An 18,304-nucleotide genomic window follows, 5' to 3' on the forward strand; every position below is an offset into this window, starting at 1 on the left:
TGTGGCATCAACTTGCTGGCGAAGTGCCCCCAACAGGTGACAGCAACCGTCGTTCTGGAACCGAGATGCGTCTGCACCGATCAGTCCCGTGTGGCCCCCCTCTCCTCCGGTATCATCCGCCACCGAGGCAACGAGGTTTTAGAGGGCCTACTTATACATGACAGCCATGCAGGCATGAAGACCACACCCTGAGGCCTCCTTTGCCTTCGTCGTGTGACCCTCTCCTCAGCCCCCGCCAGCTCCTCAAGATGCTCTCCATTACGCCCCAGCCCGCTCACTTTCCTCTTCATGTCGAGAGCCACCAGCCGCAGGACGTGGAGCTCAACGAGGTGAGCGGTGTTAATGCGGCTGCGTTGCGCAGACATATCGTGCTCACGCGCTCGAAGCTCGGGGATCTACAGGACGCTTTGGAACCTTTCGCAAAGTCAGCCCAACTTCCATGTCGATACCGATTGCCTTTTGACACTCACGTACTTCTAGACTGATCCGCCGCTCTGGTCGATCTGTGCGATTACACTGCACAATCCCGACCATCTGTTCATCCTCTTACCCAACATGTACGTTTTTGTTTCATGCGACGTCGCTGCACACGACTCATAGGAGCTTCATAGATTACGACCTCCACGATCTTCATGACCTACGATCCAGATCACTACTATTCGTGCACAAATTGGTGGAATTGCTGAAAGCGTCTGGAGTGCGTCGAAGAATTTGTATCTCCTGGTCTTAGACGCTCATATGCTCCTCAGATCCCAGCGTCATATCGGCTGCAACCTTCCAACTGTCCTCTCTGCCTTATCTGTGTTCTACCCCTCGGCCTCGACGCTACGAACGTGAAAGCGGCTGCAGTAGCAGCCGTTCAGAACGCGCACTTCGAGTCAAAGTGCGTCCATCTTGCTTGTATGTGGCACAACTGCTGACGGAGATCTAGAGAGAAAGCGCTTCTCGCGGACTTGAAAGATGGACTTGCTCTGGTCATTACATAACCTCATATCTTGTCTATTCCCTGTCATTGTTTGTGGCTCACTGGATTTCACTCATCTCCTTTACGTATGTGTATCACGTTCAGCGTTCTGTTTTCTTGCATATCTGGTCATAACTTGCTAATATCATGGTTCCGTGGATCTTTCTTCTATAAGGTCCGATTTGAATTGCTCTACACGCCGCTGAGCAGACCAGACTTACGAAAGGGATCCAGCCATATGGCTGGTCGGTGATCTGACATGCCATGCTTACGCGCACGCGTCTGTAGCACCTGGGCGTGAAGGCCTTTGAGGATATCACCGTGCGCATCGCAGCAGATAACACATGGTCGAAATTGAGAGGCCTGGATTGAAGCTGTGCATGAGAGCGCGGGGGTCGCACTTACCTCACAGATGAGATGGGCTCACCGTGACCTGACACGTCGACGCTGGCCTCGAGCGCCGGAGGAAGCGGACAGCGGCCGGGGCTCGGGGATCGAAATTTGCTGAAAAGCACGCGCACTCGCCAGCGTCGGCCCTCGGAAGCGCCCACCATATATCATTCCCTCTTCTCGTTCGCCAGCTCCTTCTCTCGGTCCACCGTCCACCATGGCTCCTCTCGCTGACTTCCTCGCCTCCATCATCCCTTGGCAGCTCCCGCTGCACCTGCAGAGCTATGTGCCGGGGCGCACGCCCTTGTCGACACCGCAGGAGGTCTACCCGTTCCTCCTCGCGTACCTCGTCGTTGTCTTCGGCCTGCGCGCGTACATGAAAAACCGCCCACCACTGAAGCTGCAAGGGCTCTTCCAGCTGCACAACATCTTCTTGAGCGCGGGCAGCACGCTCTTGCTCACCGTCATGCTGGAGGAGATCGCTCCGCTGGCCGTCAAACACGGTGTCTTCGGGTCGATGTGTAGCGATGACATGTGGAGCGATGTATTACTCTCTTGTGTTGTCTCTGCGGCGGTGTCTTGATCGGCTTGTTCTGCAGAGGCTCGAGTTCTTCTACCTTATCAACTACTACTTCAAGTACCTCGAGCTCATTGATACGGTCTTCTTGGCCCTCAAGAAGAAGCCTCTCGGTGCGTCCTGTACAGCGCGCTCGCACGCGTTTTCTCATTCGAATCATACACGATAGCTTTCTTGCATGTGTACCATCACTCTGCAACTGCTCTGTTATGCTATACTCAGCTCAACGGGAGGACGAGCGTGGTACGTGGCATCCCGTGAGAGCGCCCGTGCTCCCAAACTTACTCGGTGTCGCCAGCAATGGATCCCCATCTCGATTAATCTGTCTATCCACATCCTAATGTGTAAGCGCTACCCCAATGGTGTCAGTCGAGCTTATATTGATAATGACGCAGACTATTACTACTACGCGACGGCCGGTGGTGCCAAGATTTGGGTTTGTGGCTAAATTTGTCTCTGTCCCGTGCTTGCGTTCCTGACATCATGGGGGTAGTGGAAGAAACATCTTACGACCATGCAGATCACCCAGTTTGTCATAGACCTGTTCGTTGTGTACTTTGCAAGTATGTGACGAGCCCTCGAAAGCCGACGCGACACGACATTGACCTTCTACTCACAAGCTTACTCGTACTATGCTGCCAACTACTTTAAGGGCCTTCCGAGTCTGGGATCGTGCGCCGGCACGGAATCTGCTGCGGTCCTTGGTTGTCTACTCTTGTCGAGCTACCTGGGGCTATTCATCCAGTTCTATATCCAAACATATAAGAAACCAGCCAAAGGCAAGGGCAAGGTTCCCCAGGTCAACGGCAAACCCATCACAAATGGCAATGGCGTTGCGAACGGTCATGGGTGGGATTCTAGCTTTTCAGGTACTATGTCCTCTTGCTGACCCATCTTCCCAGCCACAAACTCGAATAAGCGGGTGCTTGTTGTACACACGCACTCGAGCAACATAAAACCTGATGATGACGATAGCGACGACGAGCCATCGGACCCCCGCATCATTGCAAGATACCCTCCGGCGCCATATAAGAACGTTAACAACTGCACCTGTCTATTATCCACTCGTTCTACCGTATATCTACTTTATTTCTGTATTGGGTTTCTCACGAAGTGTTCAAATGGTGCGCCTGGAACCCCCTTTCGTCGTGGACCTGTCACGCTTCGTTTTTGTTGTTTTCGTGGTGGCAGGGTGTGGATGTTCAATAGTGGTACGAAAGATATGAATGTCATGAAGGGCACGAAACAATCCGCCGTGTCGTATGCAGCTGACAGAAGGTTTGTCAAGACGGCTTCATTCTGTATGTCTCGCCTCTACAATGACAGGAAGGATGGTTAACGGAGCTTGCGAATACTGTGAGTCCCACTACGATACGGCGCACTAAAACCCACCATCGGACAGGCGGATGAGACGGATGTCAATCACGATGATCTTTTTGGGGTATACACTGCCCTCTACTCGCGCTAAAGTACTCAATCTAATCACAGCGGATTGTCAAGCGCAGCGATGAAACACCGCTCACAACACGGTGGCGCAGGAGCAGACTAAGGGCCGGTTGCTGACATGACATATGGCGATAGAGAGATCAGCTGGCCCGGTGTTGGCGGACGATCTCAACCAATGAGCATGCAAGGGTTTCGAGCGTTTTGGATAATATTGACACTTGGCTGTGGGGGCAAAAGGGTATTGTCGAGAGGGAAAGAGTTAGTGGGAGAAGGATGATGGGAATCCGAGGAAATAGATCTGATCTGCCTCCGAGGACGTGATCGAGCGAGGACTGCCCAAGAACCATCAGCCATCCTTCATCCATATGCAATGCTTTGAGTTTGAGTTTGTGTCCTGCTTGCACCTATATCTTCGCCGTCCCCTAACGACCGATTTTCTGTCACTATCTGCCCCTGTCTTCAGCCATCACTACCCGGCGCGACGCTCACGCGGATACGGATACCAAATGCATACTGATGGGTGTACTTTAACGCCCTACAACATCTCCTAGTTCCCCTCTCTCACCATCTGGGTCGTGCGCAACCCGCACGACAACCTTCCTGGCCATGTCTTCTCCCCACAACGAATCGCGCCCACACGCCAGGCGGAAGGGCTCGTCGTCTGCAGATAGAGAATTCTATGTTTCGGCAGAAATATATCTCTCGTCCAAGGCTGCTGCATCGATCCGCAGGGTGTGTTGATATCAAAACTCCCATTGATATGGTTCACTTGAGAACTGATTGTCGCGTTTATAATGCTGCCCAGCCAAATACGCTGTACAAGAGAAGTCACGATAGACTGGATAAAGCTAACGAGGCATCAAGGAATGCACGCCCCTCTATGGATACTCCTCGCAAGAGGGTAAAAGGTTAATAAGCGTACTCGGCATTATGAAGTCTATCGCTCAACTATCGCGGTGCAGAGAAATCCAGCTGGCTCAGCTTGGGGCGCAGCTCCACATCGGCAGGGCAATGGAAGCCTGCAACCTGTAAATTACTCGAAGAGGACGAAGGGTGTACATTGAACATTTATCTAGAGGCAAGTTTTCCCGGAATGTTCTGTTGTCGGTCCTTGACATTGCGCATGATTCTACAGCAGGACACCATGCTGTACTTGACAGTGCACGTATCTCTACTGAATCATACAGATATTCGCCCGGTACACCACTCCCTCTTCGAGCGCAAGAGCTGCCTCGGCATCTACTGCGTGGCGTATGTCTCTCCTTCCTTTCTTCCTTTCTACCCCTGTGTGACCTCGCAACAAGCGGACAGATGCAATGTGCTGCTCCTGTCGTCGAGCCTGTATTTCTGCACTTCACCAACCCCGACTGCTTCAATCTCTGGCTAGCACTCCTCCGCTCCTACGCGCAGCCCGAGGTCTACGGCCGCTGGCTGTCGCCTGCGTCCGATGGCGGGCTTTACCGCATGTGGCGGCAGGTCGAGCTCACCTGCCTACAAGGGCGCAACCTCGGCACCACGCGCCCTCTCTCGCCCACGTCCGACGACACGCCTTCCCCCGGCAGTGAGGATGCCGGCGGCGGTGACCTCGCGGATATTGACGTGTACTGCGAGGTGTTCGTGAACGGCTGCCTGTGCGGTCGCACGACGGTGAAGCGTGGGATCGGCGCGCCAGACTGGCAGGAGCGCTTCGTGCTCGCGGACTTGCCGCCGTTCGAGAACATGGAGCTCGTCGTATGGCGCGAGAAGCGGCTGGCAAAACCTGCTGTCGTGGGCAGCGTCACTATCGTGCTTGCGAACTTCCGCCGGAGCGAGGTCGTTGAAGGCTGGTTTCCTGTGCTTGGGGGTACGGGCGGGGGCACGCAGGCTGGGGAGCTGCGGCTGAAAGTGCTCGTGGACGAGTGGGTGGTGTCTGCCTGTGTGCACGTATGCGCGCCGGTTTGTTGAGATGATTTGCAGGGAGATTATCCTGCCGTATTCGGAGTACGCGGGCGTAGTGCAGGTGAGTGTCCGGCCGAGCTAGTCAGAGAGGACAGACTGACAGGACGCGCTTCAGACGTTCAGTTCACGCAACAGTCTAGACCTGATCCACGACCTGGAGTCAAAGCTGAAGCTGAAAACCGTCGGGCCTCATATCATCTCGGTGGCAATCGCCAAGAACGTCCTCATCGACAACATCATGGAGCTGATAGATCGCGAGGTTGACGACACGCTGTCATGTAAGATCTAGATTGTTGACCCTGGGGTGATTGTTCTGATGGCAGTCTGACAGCACACAATACACTTTTGTGAGCTGAGACCACTGAAATGAACCGCCTGAGTGGGAACTGATTGGACGAAGTCGTGGCAATACAGTGCTCACGAAGACCATAGAGCTGTTCATGGCGCAGTACGGTGGGTCGTTCCTCGAGGCAAGTGTTGGCCCGCCATTGCGCCGCCTGTGCATGGACAAGATCGCCATCGAGGTCGACCCGGTGCGCAGCGGAAAGAGTGCACGGAATACAGAGAAGAACGTCGAGCAACTTGTGTATTGGTGCCAAGAGTTCTGGAACTGCATATACGATGCGCGAACGCAGTGTCCACAGTACGTCCTAGTAGCCTTTTGCGTACAGAACGACAGCTCATTGCGATCTGCAGTGAAATGCGACGGCTATTTGAGCACGTCCGCAAACTTGTCGAGCAACGGTGTCGAGTTAGCGCCGAACATAACCGGCAGCTTCCGTGGCAAAGTGTGTCTGCGTTCTGCTTCTTGCGGTTTATCGTCCCTGCGATCCTGCATCCACATCTATTCGGGCTTTGGCCAGGTACGCACTCAATCCTGACATAGTGTCACTCAACGCTGATCGCCTACAGGTCTTCCCGAGGCACGCGTGCAACGAAGCCTGACACTGATCGCGAAGGTGATACAGAATCTCGCAAACCTGAATGCAGTAGGTGCCCCCGTTCTCCGTTCCACTGCTGAAGCTAACAGCGGGTGCAAAAGACTGTCCAGAAGGAGGAGTTCATGCGTGGCGTGAAGGACTTCCTCACTAACAGTCTACAGGGCATGGTAGACTACATCGTCGTTGTGTCTACGCCTGACTCAGAGGAGACCAGTCGAACTGCGTCGAGCTCGTCGGCGGGCAAACACGAAAATCTACGAATCGTGAATGCCCTGCACCGCCGTGGTGGGGACGCCCCTGTATTATACCGCGAGGCGATCCCGCTCCTCCCACATCTACTAGACCTCCCGAAACACCTCGCGGTCATAACCGCACTGGTCGTGCGGCAATCGAGAGCACGTAACTATCTCCCGTCACGCCCGCGAGATCCCATGCCGGAGGAAGGCCCTTTTGGCGAGTTCTGCGCCAAGTGCATGCAGGTCGAGGAGAGGGCGGTCCGACGCGTGAGCCAGCTGGCCAACCGGCCGCGGCGCCAGAGCTCGAGCCACCCAAGTGTCTCGTCGCCCCTTGCTGCCAACGTCTCACTCCCGCCGTCTCCCTCTTCACCGGTGCAGATCCCCAAGCGGGAACGCAGGCTCTCGCTGTCGCGGAGGAATCACAGGTCGTTGCGTTCGGTGCCCCGGGAGCGCGGAGACGGTGATCAGTCTAGCGGGCCCGTCTCGGAGGCAGCGCTATCCCCAAGTCCTGCTAATGAACAGTTTAATCAGATCCCCATTTCACAATCAGCACCGGCGGATAACCTTCGCGGGCGGACACGATCGCTGCGTCGACCGAGAGTGCCATTCGCGCATCAGCCACGGTCGTCGTCCATCGATTCTAGCATCCCAAGCGAAAGCACAAGGAAGACCTCGACCCTCGAAGGAAGTAGCACCCACGACGTGCTCAGCGATTCGGCGGATGACAGGTCTAGGAAGCGGAAGAGCTTATTCCATGGAATCTTGAATCGGCGGTAGTACCGTTCCCCGTTGCTCGCATGTCATTCGTTCCTTTTTTTACTATTATTGCGATATAATTATTGGCTGCCAGCATATCATACACGCGCTATGTAGCTCTGAGAATCGTTCGTAGGCAAAGTGTACCACTAGTAGAAATGTCATGATTGCGAGTTCGCGCCGAGGGGTCTTCGTATCAACCTCTCCACCTCCGCAGCGACGTCCTCGGATGTACTTCGTACGGTTATCCGGCTGAGCTGTAAGGACATTAGTACACTTCAGGTGCCGTAGATGTATTCCGCTCACCTTTGCTTCTCGGTTGGGCTCCAACCTCATGAGACATCCAACCTTGCCGTCAGTCGACATGTGAAGAATGCCTGCGGCTACGATATTGACTGGGTTAGGGTCGATGCCGTCCAGGATGTTCATCGAGAAACCGGACACGACCTGCCGCTGTCGATCGCGGTCGATGTGCCCCGTATCGTCCAGATCGATCGGGAAGATACTCTGCGCTTCCCGCGGAGGACCGCCGATGAGCTTCCAGCGCTCGAAGAAGTCTGCAGGGCCCAGCTTGACATGCTCAACAAATTTGGTCAGCACGATGGGAAGCCTCACCGCGAGCGCCTGGTGCGCGCCCGCGAGGAACGACACGCTCAGGATGGGCGGCTTCGTGAACGGCTTCTTGCACTCGACATGCACCAGCTGCTGCGTCTGCGTGCGCGCGGCGATCATGCTCGGCGCGATCTTCGCAAACGTCGCCGTGAGCGCGTCCGGCTCCTCGACGTGCAGCGTCGCGGTGAACGACGTGAGCGGCGCAGAGACCTTGTTGCCGATGTACACCGCGACCTGGCCCAGGTGACCGTGGTACCGCGACTTGATGCCGATCTGGATCTGCACGTCCTCGTACAGCACACCATCGGTGCTGTATAGCAGCTTGTCGAACCACCGGTCGACGTTCGGGCCCACGGTCAGTCGCGGGATGCCCTTCGCAGCGAGCGCCGATGACGGCAGCGAGGCAAGGTCAGCGAACGAGGACGACGGCGCCGTTGTGGGCGACGAAGAGATCTCGAGCCCAAGCAGCGAGCTCGTGATGTCGTTCCCGCCATTTGCCGCGGCGGCGGCGTTGCCGTTTGGTTCCGCGAACGTCGGCCTCCTGGTCGTTTTCCTCGTTCCGTCGCGCTCGAGAACGACATCTTTGTCCTTGTCGGGATGCTTTGTCTTCAAGCGCCCGATCAAGGCACTCTCGCGCGGCGGGAAGGGCGGAATCTCCTCGCAGATATTCTGCAGCAGTTCGTCGTCGTCCGCCCGGGACGCGAGGGCGTAGAACTCGCAAGCGCGTTGTTGCAGGTCGACGTCGAGGACGTGGCGATAGCGCTCGAATACATTGAGCAGTTGCGGTTTGATCTCGGGAAAGACATTGACCCACTTGATGTACGTCGACAGGAGTAGCGCACGGGTGGGCGCCATGCAAAACTGAGACTTCGAATGCAGAACATAGAACTGGTCAAGCGGGCTGTAGCCCGGGTCGTTTGCAATCATATGCCCGTATTCTCCGAGAATGTAACCTGCAGCGCCTGTCAGAGTATTACGAGTGGCAGGATCCGGACGTACGCACCACCGACTTTGACGAGGCTCTCGTGAGATGCAGGCGACTTGAGGTACTCAAACAGGACTTTGGCCGCATACGCCTGCAAGTCCTCCGTGTTCGTAACGATCTGCACGACACGGTACCAAACCTCTTCGCCGACATGGTCCCCCGCCGCGCTGAGCAGCTCGAGGATCGTGTCGACGTACCACTTGTACGTGCCCGCGTACTTTTCCGTCAAAATCGCGATCTTGAGCACCATCTCCTCGCGCAAGCCATAGTCCGCGATCTTGAGGTAGCGCAGGAGCTCGCCAACGATGAGCTCCGAGTTGTCTGTGTCGCACATGCTGTAGAGCAAGTCGAGCGCGCGCCGGCGCACGGAGATGTCCTTGTCGCGCAGTGAGAGGATGATCGTGCCCTGGTGCTTCTTGATCGCGTCGAGGTTCTCTGTGCGTGCGGCGAGGTGCGCCATTGTGTCAAGCCCGAGGTAGCGCACGTTCGTCTCCTTGGAGCTGATGAAGCGCGCAAGCAAGACAGCAGCAGTGGTCACGAGAGGCGAGTTAGTGTCGAGGTGGATGGCGAGACTGATGGCCTCAAAGAGGACCGCGTGCTGGGCATTGTTGTGTTGCACGTTCCTCGAGGGCTCGGCACAGTTGTTCATGATGGTCTGCAGAACCTCGTGCATGATGCCGCGCAAGGTCGGGTCCTCTGAACCAGAAACATGGTCAATGCTGAATCAGCGAGCAAGCAAACATTCCGAACCTGTTGGGGGATAGTACTGTAGCAACCTCAGTAGCTTGACTTGTAGCCAAGGCGACGGAACCTTATAGTATGAGTACGTAGAGGCGTATTCATGCTCGATAATAAGCTGGAGCCGAGTGTCACGTTTCATAAAGCTAGGACGCCAATAGTGCACTCACTCGACGTAGCCTATCCACCGCTTTCTGATACGACACGGCGTAGGCATCAAGATGATCTTGTGCCATAGCCATGACAAGACTCGTCACACAGATGACTACACCCTTCGAGCTGCCTGAGACTTGCAGCTCGACCACAAGGAAGGAGAGCACTCACAAGATCCAGATCGTCCATGAGCGATATTATACGCAGGGCCCATTCAGCAGCGGGTATGACGTCTGGGTGTTTTCGGTATAGCCTCAGCAATGTCAATGCAGCTTTCTTTCTCACAAAGTTTGGTGATGTTCTGCACAATATAGGTTAGGACGGCGCAACTATGCGGGATGACGCAACGTACGGAGAAATAAGCAGGCGATGGACGTCTTCCGCTAGTGCCTCCGCCATCTCCGTTCCACCGACATTAGCGATGGCGTGGAGGGCTAGACAGTTGTGGATCTCGTTGTTGTCATTGAGGTCCTTGCGGATTGAGTTGACGACGAGACGAAGGAAGTCCGAGTTCTCGTGCATTAGCAGTGTTACCGCGAGATAGCCCTACGCAAGAGCTTCAGCAGATACACATGGACCGCGTGCCGCCTGATACTGACAATCTGCTTCTCGCTGTACTTGGGGCTAGATATCAGGTTGACAGCTTCCATATGTCCGACGTCGACCTTGTAGCCGAGTATGTAGGTGAAGATGACCTTGGCGACATATCTATAGACACCATGACGCGTTAGTACAGGGGCATAGAGCGCGCCAAACTTGTACGTGCTTCTTCTTCTGGTACCCATCGAGATTGCCATCTGAGAAAGCGGGTTCAGCAGGTCGACACGGTTGGCATGAATGAGACACGGCACCTTTGAATTTCTTCCTTATATTTGCCATTTCCTTGTTGATTCTCTTCTCTTCCAGTTCACGCACTCGAGCTCCTCGTATATCCGCAATGAACTAAGACGAGCCACGGTCAGCGGGGCGGACTTGGGGTTGACAGACGTGCGCACTTGCGTTAGTCCACGCATGTTGGTGGCCATCTTGAACGCGTCGTTGCCCGTCTACCTGCAGGGATATACAATGGCTGCTTGTTATAGAGAGCACTACTGCCTTGCGAGCAGAAGAATGAATGGTCGCTGCCCGGCGAGCATGAGCTGAGAGGGAGACAGGGAAGCGCCCAAGGCCGTGGGTCGATCACGTCGATTGATCGCGTTAACCCAGATTCGGTAGAGACCAAAGCCGGAACGCGGCATGTCGACTTCAGCCACTCTCCCTCCCTCCGCTTTCCTTTTCTCTGCCCACCATGTCTCCCCTCGACACCGTCTTCCCCGCTGACTCTGTCGAGTTCTGTCCCCATCCCTCCTTCGCCGACATCTTTGCCTGCGGAACCTATCAGCTAGAGCAGCCCGACTCGCTACCGCCTTCCCCAGACGAATTGGATGAAGATGTCGCGCACCCCGTAGTGCCACGGAAACAGCAGCGCAAGGGCGAATGTCTCCTTCTCCGCGCGCAGACATCGGACGACGGAGAGCAACTGTGCGTGCCCAGTCCGGTTCCTGGTACATCTCCTTCGAGCGCTCTGCCAGTACAGTTCGCTATTGCACAAGACTTCGCTTCCGGCAATACTCGATATGAAATGGTACGGCAGTGTCGCACTGAATGCATACACCGCTTGCTGGAGCTCATTTACATACAGGTGCCATCTAGCGTCGTCCATTGACCCCACACTGGCCATAGCTGATTCAGAGGGGAGCATAACATTGCACTCCCTTCGAGATGACGAGGTGGGCCAGCGAAGCCTTGTTGTACCAGGCATGAAAGCCAACCAGTTGTACAGTTAACCTTGGAGCGTGTTTCTTCCGTCGCCTGTGCCCCGAAAGACGTCCTATGTCTGTCCCTTGACTGGTCCAACCGTCGCTCCCAAACCACGTACGTCTGCAACAAACCCGAGACATAAGGAGAAGCCTTCAGCAAGCTTTATAGCTCTTTGGGATCCCTCATAGTCTCTCTCTCCGACGGTCGCCTTGCCCTTCTGCAGGACGACGGTGGTACTGGCTTGACTGTTACCAACTCTTGGTCCGCGCATGAATACGAGCCGTGGATTGCTGCTTGGAACTACTGGGACACGAACGTCGTCTACTCCGGTACATCTTGTCGACTTAATCTATCCTATAGTGATATGAAGCAGTTGTTCAGGAGGAGACGACCTCAAGATGAAAGCCTGGGACATCCGTTCAGATGCTTCACAACCTATCTTCACAAATAAACGGCGCGGACTTTCTAAACCATCTGCTGCAGGAGGTATGCTGACAGGGGCCTCGCAGTTTCGATGCCGGGGTGACAACCATTCAAAGCAACCCTCACATTGAGCATATTATTGCTGTCGGCAGGTAGACCTCGTTGCTCCTTCTTACGATGCTCAGAATCGAACACGACCGCTGTACAGCTACGACAACACCGTCCGGCTCTTCGATGCCCGCAAGCCCCTTACTCCGCTGACCCAAGCGGAAGTCGGCGGTGGTGCCTGGCGTGTCAAATGGCACCCCTCGCCTACGCGCCAGAACGACCTTCTTGTTGCGTGCATGCACGACGGGTTCAAAGTTGTCCGCTTCAACTTCAACGGTACCGGCAATGTGGATCTCGCAGCATACAATGGGGCGCACCCACAACAATGGGAGATAACGGCGCGCTTCGACGAGCACGAGTCGCTTGCATACGGCGTAGACTGGAGCTATGCAGGGGAGGGTGGTGCAGAGGATGACACGCTCATTGCGAGCTGTTCGTTCTATGATCATGCATTGCAGCTCTGGCGGGGATGAAGGGAAGTTGTCACAAACATACACGTAATGTAGCGATAGACACAGGCCAGGGTATCGTACTGTAATACATGCTAGAGTTTTAGTGGATTTCAATTGCGTCTCTCAGGACTCGGGCAGGGCCGTATCGGAGGGAGGCGTGGATTCCGCAGGCGTCGGGGGAGTGCTTGTCTCCTCTCGCTTGCGCTTCCAAAAGCCTGCATTAGGACCATTCATGACGAACGCGACTGTCCAGCGGGACAGTCCACGAAGAGACTCCGACTGGTGAATAGCGGCCGTCAAGATGGTCGACAGTGACAACATGAAGGTCAGCCTGTGGATCGTCAATACCCACACAACCCGCAGGGTTCAAACAACGTGCCTCTCAAGATATTTTACACTTCTGCTCCCGCTCCTGATCCACCGTTCGGGCAGGCAGGCGCGAATAGCGCGCGGGAGCACGTACAGCGCGATCTCTCCGCGCCGCTGCCCGTGCTCGATCCAGATGCTGCCGCCACACACGAGGCTCCCAGCGAACGTGCACCCAAACGGCCCGTCCCATACGTCATGCGATACGCCCGGAAAGAGGCGCGCGAGGAGGAGCGTCCGCGTGAGGCAGACGGCGGCCCAGATGGAGGAGACAAACGTGCTGAGGAAGGACGCGCTGCGCAGGACGGAGAGCAACGTGCGCAGGAGGCTTCGTGCGTGCAGGAGGGAACGCGGGCGGGTGAGGAGGATGGGGAGGAAGTGGACCTGGTACGTGTGGCGAGGTCCGTTCAGCATCCGAGTAGGCGCGCCCTATGATAAAATCACCTACTGGGAGGTAGATCGCAAAGGCCTCCGCGAACGCTTCCGCGCCTCTGATCATAGTGTTCGCGGTGCAGCTACCGCCAGTCACACTGCCGTGAACTAGTTCACAGGGGATACCTCCCACACCGGCACGCCCAGATACACCGAGTCTCTTCCACGCAGCACTGGCCTCCTTCCCGCCATACGCAGGGAGCTGCGCAACGTCACCCCACATTGACGGATATCCCAAATCTCGTGCGTGGGAAGAGAGAAGGTCGGGCTGCGTGGAATGGTGCCGTTTGTACGACCAAGCACCAGACCGTAGGGCTCGGAGGGCAGTCAGAATCCGACCGTCAATGTTGGCGAGAGTCATGATCCTAAAGACTGGGTATGAGAGGAATATAGTACAGATTAAGTTGCAAAAGTTAGTCACCATTTATTGTAGGACCGGGGAAGTCTACCGAAACGCCATGTTTAATTAAATGCAATACAAGAGTGAAGAATTGTCAAACCTTTCCGGCTCATAGAAGAAACACCACATGATTCTGCACAAGTACAAGTCTGAGTATAAACGACTGTGTCTTGTGCTAATTTAGTTGAAGTGACCTTGCACTGCACGCCCAAAATACGAGCGCATCTAGTCTTGTCCGGAGCCGACGTTTCCGCCGCTCGATGTCTCTCTCTGTAGGAGACGGACTGTTCCTCTTTTCAGCTCTCTCGCTATATCTACGTAGCCCCATCTGCATAAGGGAGTCCATTGCTCTCACGAGGAGCAACAATGTCAAGTCCAGCGTGATAGAGGACTTGACACCGGAACGCGGCCGTTGTGCAGTGTCAGCAGGGATTGGCGGAATCGAGGGTAATATAGTAGTCGAGGAAGCCGATGAGGAAGAACGACCGTTTCTGGAATGGAAGAGACTAATGGCAACAGATGCAGAGAGCATGTTGGAGATGAACGTCTTCTGTGAATCTTTCAAGGAAGATAGCCAGTGCCACAGCTTCGTCCAAGTGTGGTTTGTATCCTTGTTTTCTGATGCCACATCAGGTTCAGCAGATGTGGCCAACATGTCCCATAGCATGCGGATTGCTGTGCCTCCGCCAACACCCGCAGTCATGGCGAACGCAAAGCCCGACACGCCCAGTTCCCTCTTGAGGATCGTCTTCAGCCCTGCGAGGCCATTCCGACGTGCCTTTGCCGAAATTGCAAACGGTAGAAACGCGGGCCCAAGTGCGAGTGACAACGAGAGCGCATAAGTCCGCAGCGCGATTTGTACTGGATGGTCATTTGGAAGGGAATGCAGAAAGTCGGCGAGAACGTGCGGGATTGCGCTGAGGCGCTGCCGTATGTCCCCCGAGGAGGACATGGTGAGGGTTGTGAGAGACCCAAGGCCGAATAAGCCAACACGTTGGGGCGAGGGCGTTAGACGGACATGACAGGAGAATCTAGTTGTCAACACGGTATATTAGTGTCAAGTGATCGGACGTGTGTAAAATCACATGCAATGGTGTGCTATATATGGAAAGTGTAGTATTCACCGTCCGAAGGAAGCGAACTTGAAGAATCGACGCTCATGATGCATGACTTGCGATAAAACACGATGTCGAGCAATGGTATATGTTGGGTATACGTATATCTGCAAGTCTACGACTCGTCCCCTCCAGACTCCGTACTCTTGGTATCAGGTTCCTCCGGCAATTCCTCACCTACACCGTCCAGTGGTTCTAGATGATGGGCGTAGCTCCAGAAGTCAAGCACTTCCGTGCTATCCGAAATGCCCATGCTGGACTTCAGGTCACCCAGCATTCCAGCCGCATCCAAGATCTCCAGGAATTGTGCGCGAGAGTCAGGATAGACAAATAAGTGTAGTATGTCTGAGCCCTACACACGTTCAGCACGCGGTGAGCAAGACGTAAGTGTGAATGTGCCTTCGTACGCACATGTAATCGAATCGTCTGCCGGATATATTCTTTAGGAATCTCAGCTCCGTCCTCGCCAGTCTCGGAATCCAGCGAATTATCTTGGGACGACGAGGGCGATACCTCGTACTGTCGTGCCTTCACTTTCCCTTTGCCTCTGTAGGCGTCGGATTCCGTGTCTCCATATTCATCAGCAATAGGCAAAGGCTGCGATCCTGGAGCCTCTCCCTCGAAAGCGAAGCCGAACCACTTTTTCCAGAGTTCCAGCTTCTTCCCGTCTCTCCGGGGGCGCCGGAGTGCGGCATGACAGCGCTGCCAATCACCGTCATCGCCGCGCCACACGCGAATACGCCCTTCCTCGTCTTCGTCCATGATACTGGGCACGACAGATGGAGGTCTTGTCGCTCCCGCGTTATTGTGTAGGATCTGTGGTCCGAAGGCCACCTCTCGCGATGCCTCTTGCATTCCGGCTTCTTCCCTTTCGCCCTCTACCTCCTTCCCTGCTCTCTCCGCATCCGCTGCCAAAATCCCTGCACCCTCACGTTCGCCGATCTTCTTACCTTCGTCCCGCGCCATAAGTCTCACCCATCTCCGCCGTCTCACAAACCCTCCTGCGCTCAAGAAGCCCACCTCTGCGCGCCAATTGCGCGAGCGGAACGACCATGCATACTCGAAGCCATCATGCTGGACTTCGCCGTCGCCGCGCATGTCAACCATCCACGTGTGTGAGATCCAGTGCCAGGTGCCGTCAGGGAGGGGGTAAGAGGAAAGTGAGACTGTAGGCTGCTTTCTCCAGACTCGTTTAGAGGGCTTCGGTGTAGGAAGGGTATATGCTGGAGGGTCGAATGGGAGTAGCGTCTGAGGTGAGTAGTATCCAGAAGAGAAAAATGTTGCTCTTGATGGGACATGTTAGTCCATTGCATTATATAGCTCAAGTGTAGGTCTGACTGTCGTACCTACCCTCTCTGGTTCTCGTACAGTACTGCCCACCTATATACAGACGCGCCTGTGTCGGACTTTCCGAGTAAATCGTCATGCAATTGCACTAGGCCAGTGTCAAATGCTGCAGACCCCATTGTGGGAAGGAAGTCCTGCTGTATATCCACTCCGTGCTCCTGCTTCTTCGCGTCTTTCGCGTCTTTCCATTTGGGCCGAGCTCGGTGGAAAGAAGGCAGCACACGAAAGAGTCCGATCTTGGGCGAAAGGTGATGACGAGCCTCCGCTGCTGCTTCCTGGTCATCTTGCGCAAGCAGGGGAGGAGGGCCGCGCAAAGGAGTTCTGGACGGACCAGCAGAGGTAGACATGAAGGCGTAACGAGAGGTGTAATAGTATACTGCTGGAGCTTGGACTGAATGAAAACACAGAATGAGGTTAGGGTCTGAGTTAGGGTTCGGCAGCTCGATCACATGACGTCATTATCCAATGACGCGTGCGGGAACGCGACTCCGAGTACGTGCACTGCGCGACCCCGTTACCCACTGACATCCTGGTAGCACAATGGGTGAATTATTGATAAATGAATAATGGTATTGTATGCGCAGACAGTTCAGTCAGAGCCAAGGTTGACGTATGGACCACCTTGGATTGGTCACACACGACAGCATCCAATGGAAACGCTATAATTGGATATGACACTGTCGAGGCGAATTTCAGCGCACGAATGGCTCAGGAGTGCGATCAAGAGGACAAGAGTGGTGGGGCGTCACCGATACTCAAGCTCTAGAATACATGAAATACTACATGCGACATACTGACTGAAAATATGGATGTGCATATCTTAAGCCTAGTGGTCGCTGAAGGAATTGGGCCACGCTGCAGCTGCCTGCTCTACACCTTGCAAGTATTTGAGCTTCACGAAAGCTTTCTTTACTTGAGGCCAGTCCTTCTGTCCGACAAGCGTTTCGATGTCCTCAAGTATCCGCTCAATCTTCTCTGGTGTTCATGCATGAGCATTCTTTCATGAATGGTAGAACAACTACGCACCGGCGTTCACCGCTCTGACCTGCTCAACCTCCTCGCGCGACTCGGCCCCTTGTATCTCTTCCTGGCTTTCCATCGTCTCCATCAGCAGCAAAGGATCTTCCATGCTGTCAGACTCCTCTAAGCCGAACCCCTCACGCTCGAGGATATACTCCACACGCCGCAGCGGATTAGATAGGCGGTGTAGCGCTTCGTTGCTGCGAGTGGACAAGAGAGACGCAGCTTCCTGTTGCTCCTGTTCATATGAGGAACAATTATTGTCAAGTTCCAAAGACGATGATTCTAACGGCTGAGACGTACGCGGCTCTTGCCGACCCACCGATCGGGATGGACAACAGACTGCAGAGCACGGAAGTTCCGCTTGATTTGGAGGTTATCCACTACGAATGGATTGGGCTCATAGGGCGTTCCTAGCATCTCATGGTATGACATCCCCGGAGGAATGTTGGTAATGTAGGAACACTTGGAGCAAACTGGCAGGGGCGTCGGAAGCGGCGCAGAGCATTGGGGGCATGTCGCGCGTGCAACGGACGACGTGCTGAATTGCTGTCTTGTACCAACGGCACGTGTGCAAGATACATTGGGAAACAGATTGCGGGTACCCCGGTGCGCGAGAGATGTGCGTGGAAGAGCTCCTGCGAGCTTGGGGAGTGCAGCGGGGAGACGGCGCAACATCATGGATGGCGGTCAGATCGAGGCGGCCGGACGATGCCGACAGCCGAATACAGCAATTTGCCGTCATGCTCAAGCGCGACCGTTCCTCACCGTCCCGCCGCGTGTCGCTCTCTTCCCAACACAACCTGCGTCCGCTCCAGCATCATCCGCCGTCTAGTGCAGCGAGAAGCTTGTGCGACGTATTGACGAGATCTCTTGGGAGTGGCAGGGTGTTCTGTATGTTACAGCCCCAACATAATCCTGAATAAACCTCACAACTGATTCGCGCGGAAGAGCCTTCAAACGACATCTATGCGCCTTGCCTTGCTCAATCTCAGGCGCCGCCTCCTCATGCAATTGGACCATCCACGCACCCCCTCTCCTCTCCCGAACCCACCTCTCAAACGTCCCCTCTCGCACGCAACAGCTACATCATACAAACCGTCTA

At 55.0% G+C, this 18,304-nt stretch overlaps 8 protein-coding genes across 8 annotated transcripts; 4 read left to right on the forward strand and 4 right to left on the reverse strand.

The window, feature by feature from the left end:
* Nucleotides 1-197: 197 nt before the first annotated feature.
* POSPLADRAFT_1038059 (hypothetical protein) lies at nucleotides 198-1,159 on the forward strand. Its single transcript, XM_024477323.1, has 6 exons — nucleotides 198-329; nucleotides 387-424; nucleotides 481-557; nucleotides 612-697; nucleotides 750-883; nucleotides 932-1,159. The coding sequence occupies exons 1-6, from the start codon at nucleotides 249-251 to the stop codon at nucleotides 984-986; spliced, it is 471 nt and encodes a 156-aa protein (XP_024344363.1). The 5' UTR covers nucleotides 198-248; the 3' UTR covers nucleotides 987-1,159.
* Nucleotides 1,160-1,561: 402 nt separating this feature from the next.
* POSPLADRAFT_1038062 (hypothetical protein) lies at nucleotides 1,562-3,198 on the forward strand. The gene is made up of 8 exons (XM_024477324.1): nucleotides 1,562-1,898; nucleotides 1,954-2,044; nucleotides 2,101-2,174; nucleotides 2,230-2,275; nucleotides 2,327-2,367; nucleotides 2,425-2,494; nucleotides 2,552-2,780; nucleotides 2,834-3,198. The coding sequence occupies exons 1-8, from the start codon at nucleotides 1,572-1,574 to the stop codon at nucleotides 2,847-2,849; spliced, it is 894 nt and encodes a 297-aa protein (XP_024344364.1). The 5' UTR covers nucleotides 1,562-1,571; the 3' UTR covers nucleotides 2,850-3,198.
* A 1,323-nt stretch (nucleotides 3,199-4,521) lies between these two features.
* POSPLADRAFT_1042783 (hypothetical protein) lies at nucleotides 4,522-6,956 on the forward strand (the record flags this gene model as incomplete). Its single annotated transcript, XM_024478161.1, has 9 exons — nucleotides 4,522-4,628; nucleotides 4,682-5,275; nucleotides 5,334-5,376; nucleotides 5,431-5,593; nucleotides 5,730-5,958; nucleotides 6,012-6,178; nucleotides 6,228-6,304; nucleotides 6,346-6,808; nucleotides 6,871-6,956. The coding sequence occupies 9 exons, from the start codon at nucleotides 4,522-4,524 to the stop codon at nucleotides 6,954-6,956; spliced, it is 1,929 nt and encodes a 642-aa protein (XP_024344365.1).
* Nucleotides 6,957-7,303: 347 nt separating this feature from the next.
* POSPLADRAFT_1064165 (hypothetical protein) lies at nucleotides 7,304-10,761 on the reverse strand (the record flags this gene model as incomplete). Its single annotated transcript, XM_024481771.1, has 11 exons — nucleotides 7,304-7,505; nucleotides 7,555-8,813; nucleotides 8,864-9,541; nucleotides 9,596-9,701; nucleotides 9,754-9,855; nucleotides 9,908-10,037; nucleotides 10,089-10,282; nucleotides 10,336-10,444; nucleotides 10,503-10,533; nucleotides 10,588-10,678; nucleotides 10,732-10,761. The coding sequence occupies 11 exons, from the start codon at nucleotides 10,759-10,761 to the stop codon at nucleotides 7,410-7,412; spliced, it is 2,826 nt and encodes a 941-aa protein (XP_024344366.1). The 3' UTR covers nucleotides 7,304-7,409.
* Nucleotides 10,762-11,024: 263 nt separating this feature from the next.
* On the forward strand, nucleotides 11,025-12,540 carry POSPLADRAFT_1042785 (hypothetical protein; the record flags this gene model as incomplete). Its single annotated transcript, XM_024478162.1, has 8 exons — nucleotides 11,025-11,257; nucleotides 11,313-11,360; nucleotides 11,418-11,505; nucleotides 11,559-11,650; nucleotides 11,705-11,865; nucleotides 11,918-11,990; nucleotides 12,046-12,111; nucleotides 12,168-12,540. The coding sequence occupies 8 exons, from the start codon at nucleotides 11,025-11,027 to the stop codon at nucleotides 12,538-12,540; spliced, it is 1,134 nt and encodes a 377-aa protein (XP_024344367.1).
* POSPLADRAFT_1064166 (hypothetical protein) lies at nucleotides 12,505-14,669 on the reverse strand (the record flags this gene model as incomplete). Its single annotated transcript, XM_024481772.1, has 7 exons — nucleotides 12,505-12,850; nucleotides 12,899-13,269; nucleotides 13,334-13,682; nucleotides 13,739-13,762; nucleotides 13,818-13,850; nucleotides 13,912-14,025; nucleotides 14,050-14,669. The coding sequence occupies 7 exons, from the start codon at nucleotides 14,667-14,669 to the stop codon at nucleotides 12,643-12,645; spliced, it is 1,719 nt and encodes a 572-aa protein (XP_024344368.1). The 3' UTR covers nucleotides 12,505-12,642.
* A 278-nt stretch (nucleotides 14,670-14,947) lies between these two features.
* POSPLADRAFT_1051706 (hypothetical protein) lies at nucleotides 14,948-16,526 on the reverse strand (the record flags this gene model as incomplete). The annotated part of the gene is made up of 3 exons (XM_024480198.1): nucleotides 14,948-15,184; nucleotides 15,244-16,117; nucleotides 16,183-16,526. The coding sequence occupies 3 exons, from the start codon at nucleotides 16,524-16,526 to the stop codon at nucleotides 14,948-14,950; spliced, it is 1,455 nt and encodes a 484-aa protein (XP_024344369.1).
* A 479-nt stretch (nucleotides 16,527-17,005) lies between these two features.
* POSPLADRAFT_1128338 (hypothetical protein) lies at nucleotides 17,006-17,877 on the reverse strand (the record flags this gene model as incomplete). The annotated part of the gene is made up of 3 exons (XM_024483729.1): nucleotides 17,006-17,154; nucleotides 17,206-17,437; nucleotides 17,503-17,877. 3 exons carry the CDS (start codon nucleotides 17,875-17,877, stop codon nucleotides 17,006-17,008), a joined length of 756 nt encoding a protein of 251 aa, XP_024344370.1.
* Nucleotides 17,878-18,304: the final 427 nt, after the last annotated feature.

This window comes from Postia placenta, assembly GCF_002117355.1.
Source record: "Postia placenta MAD-698-R-SB12 unplaced genomic scaffold POSPLAscaffold_1, whole genome shotgun sequence".
NCBI lineage: Eukaryota > Fungi > Basidiomycota > Agaricomycetes > Polyporales > Adustoporiaceae > Rhodonia > Rhodonia placenta.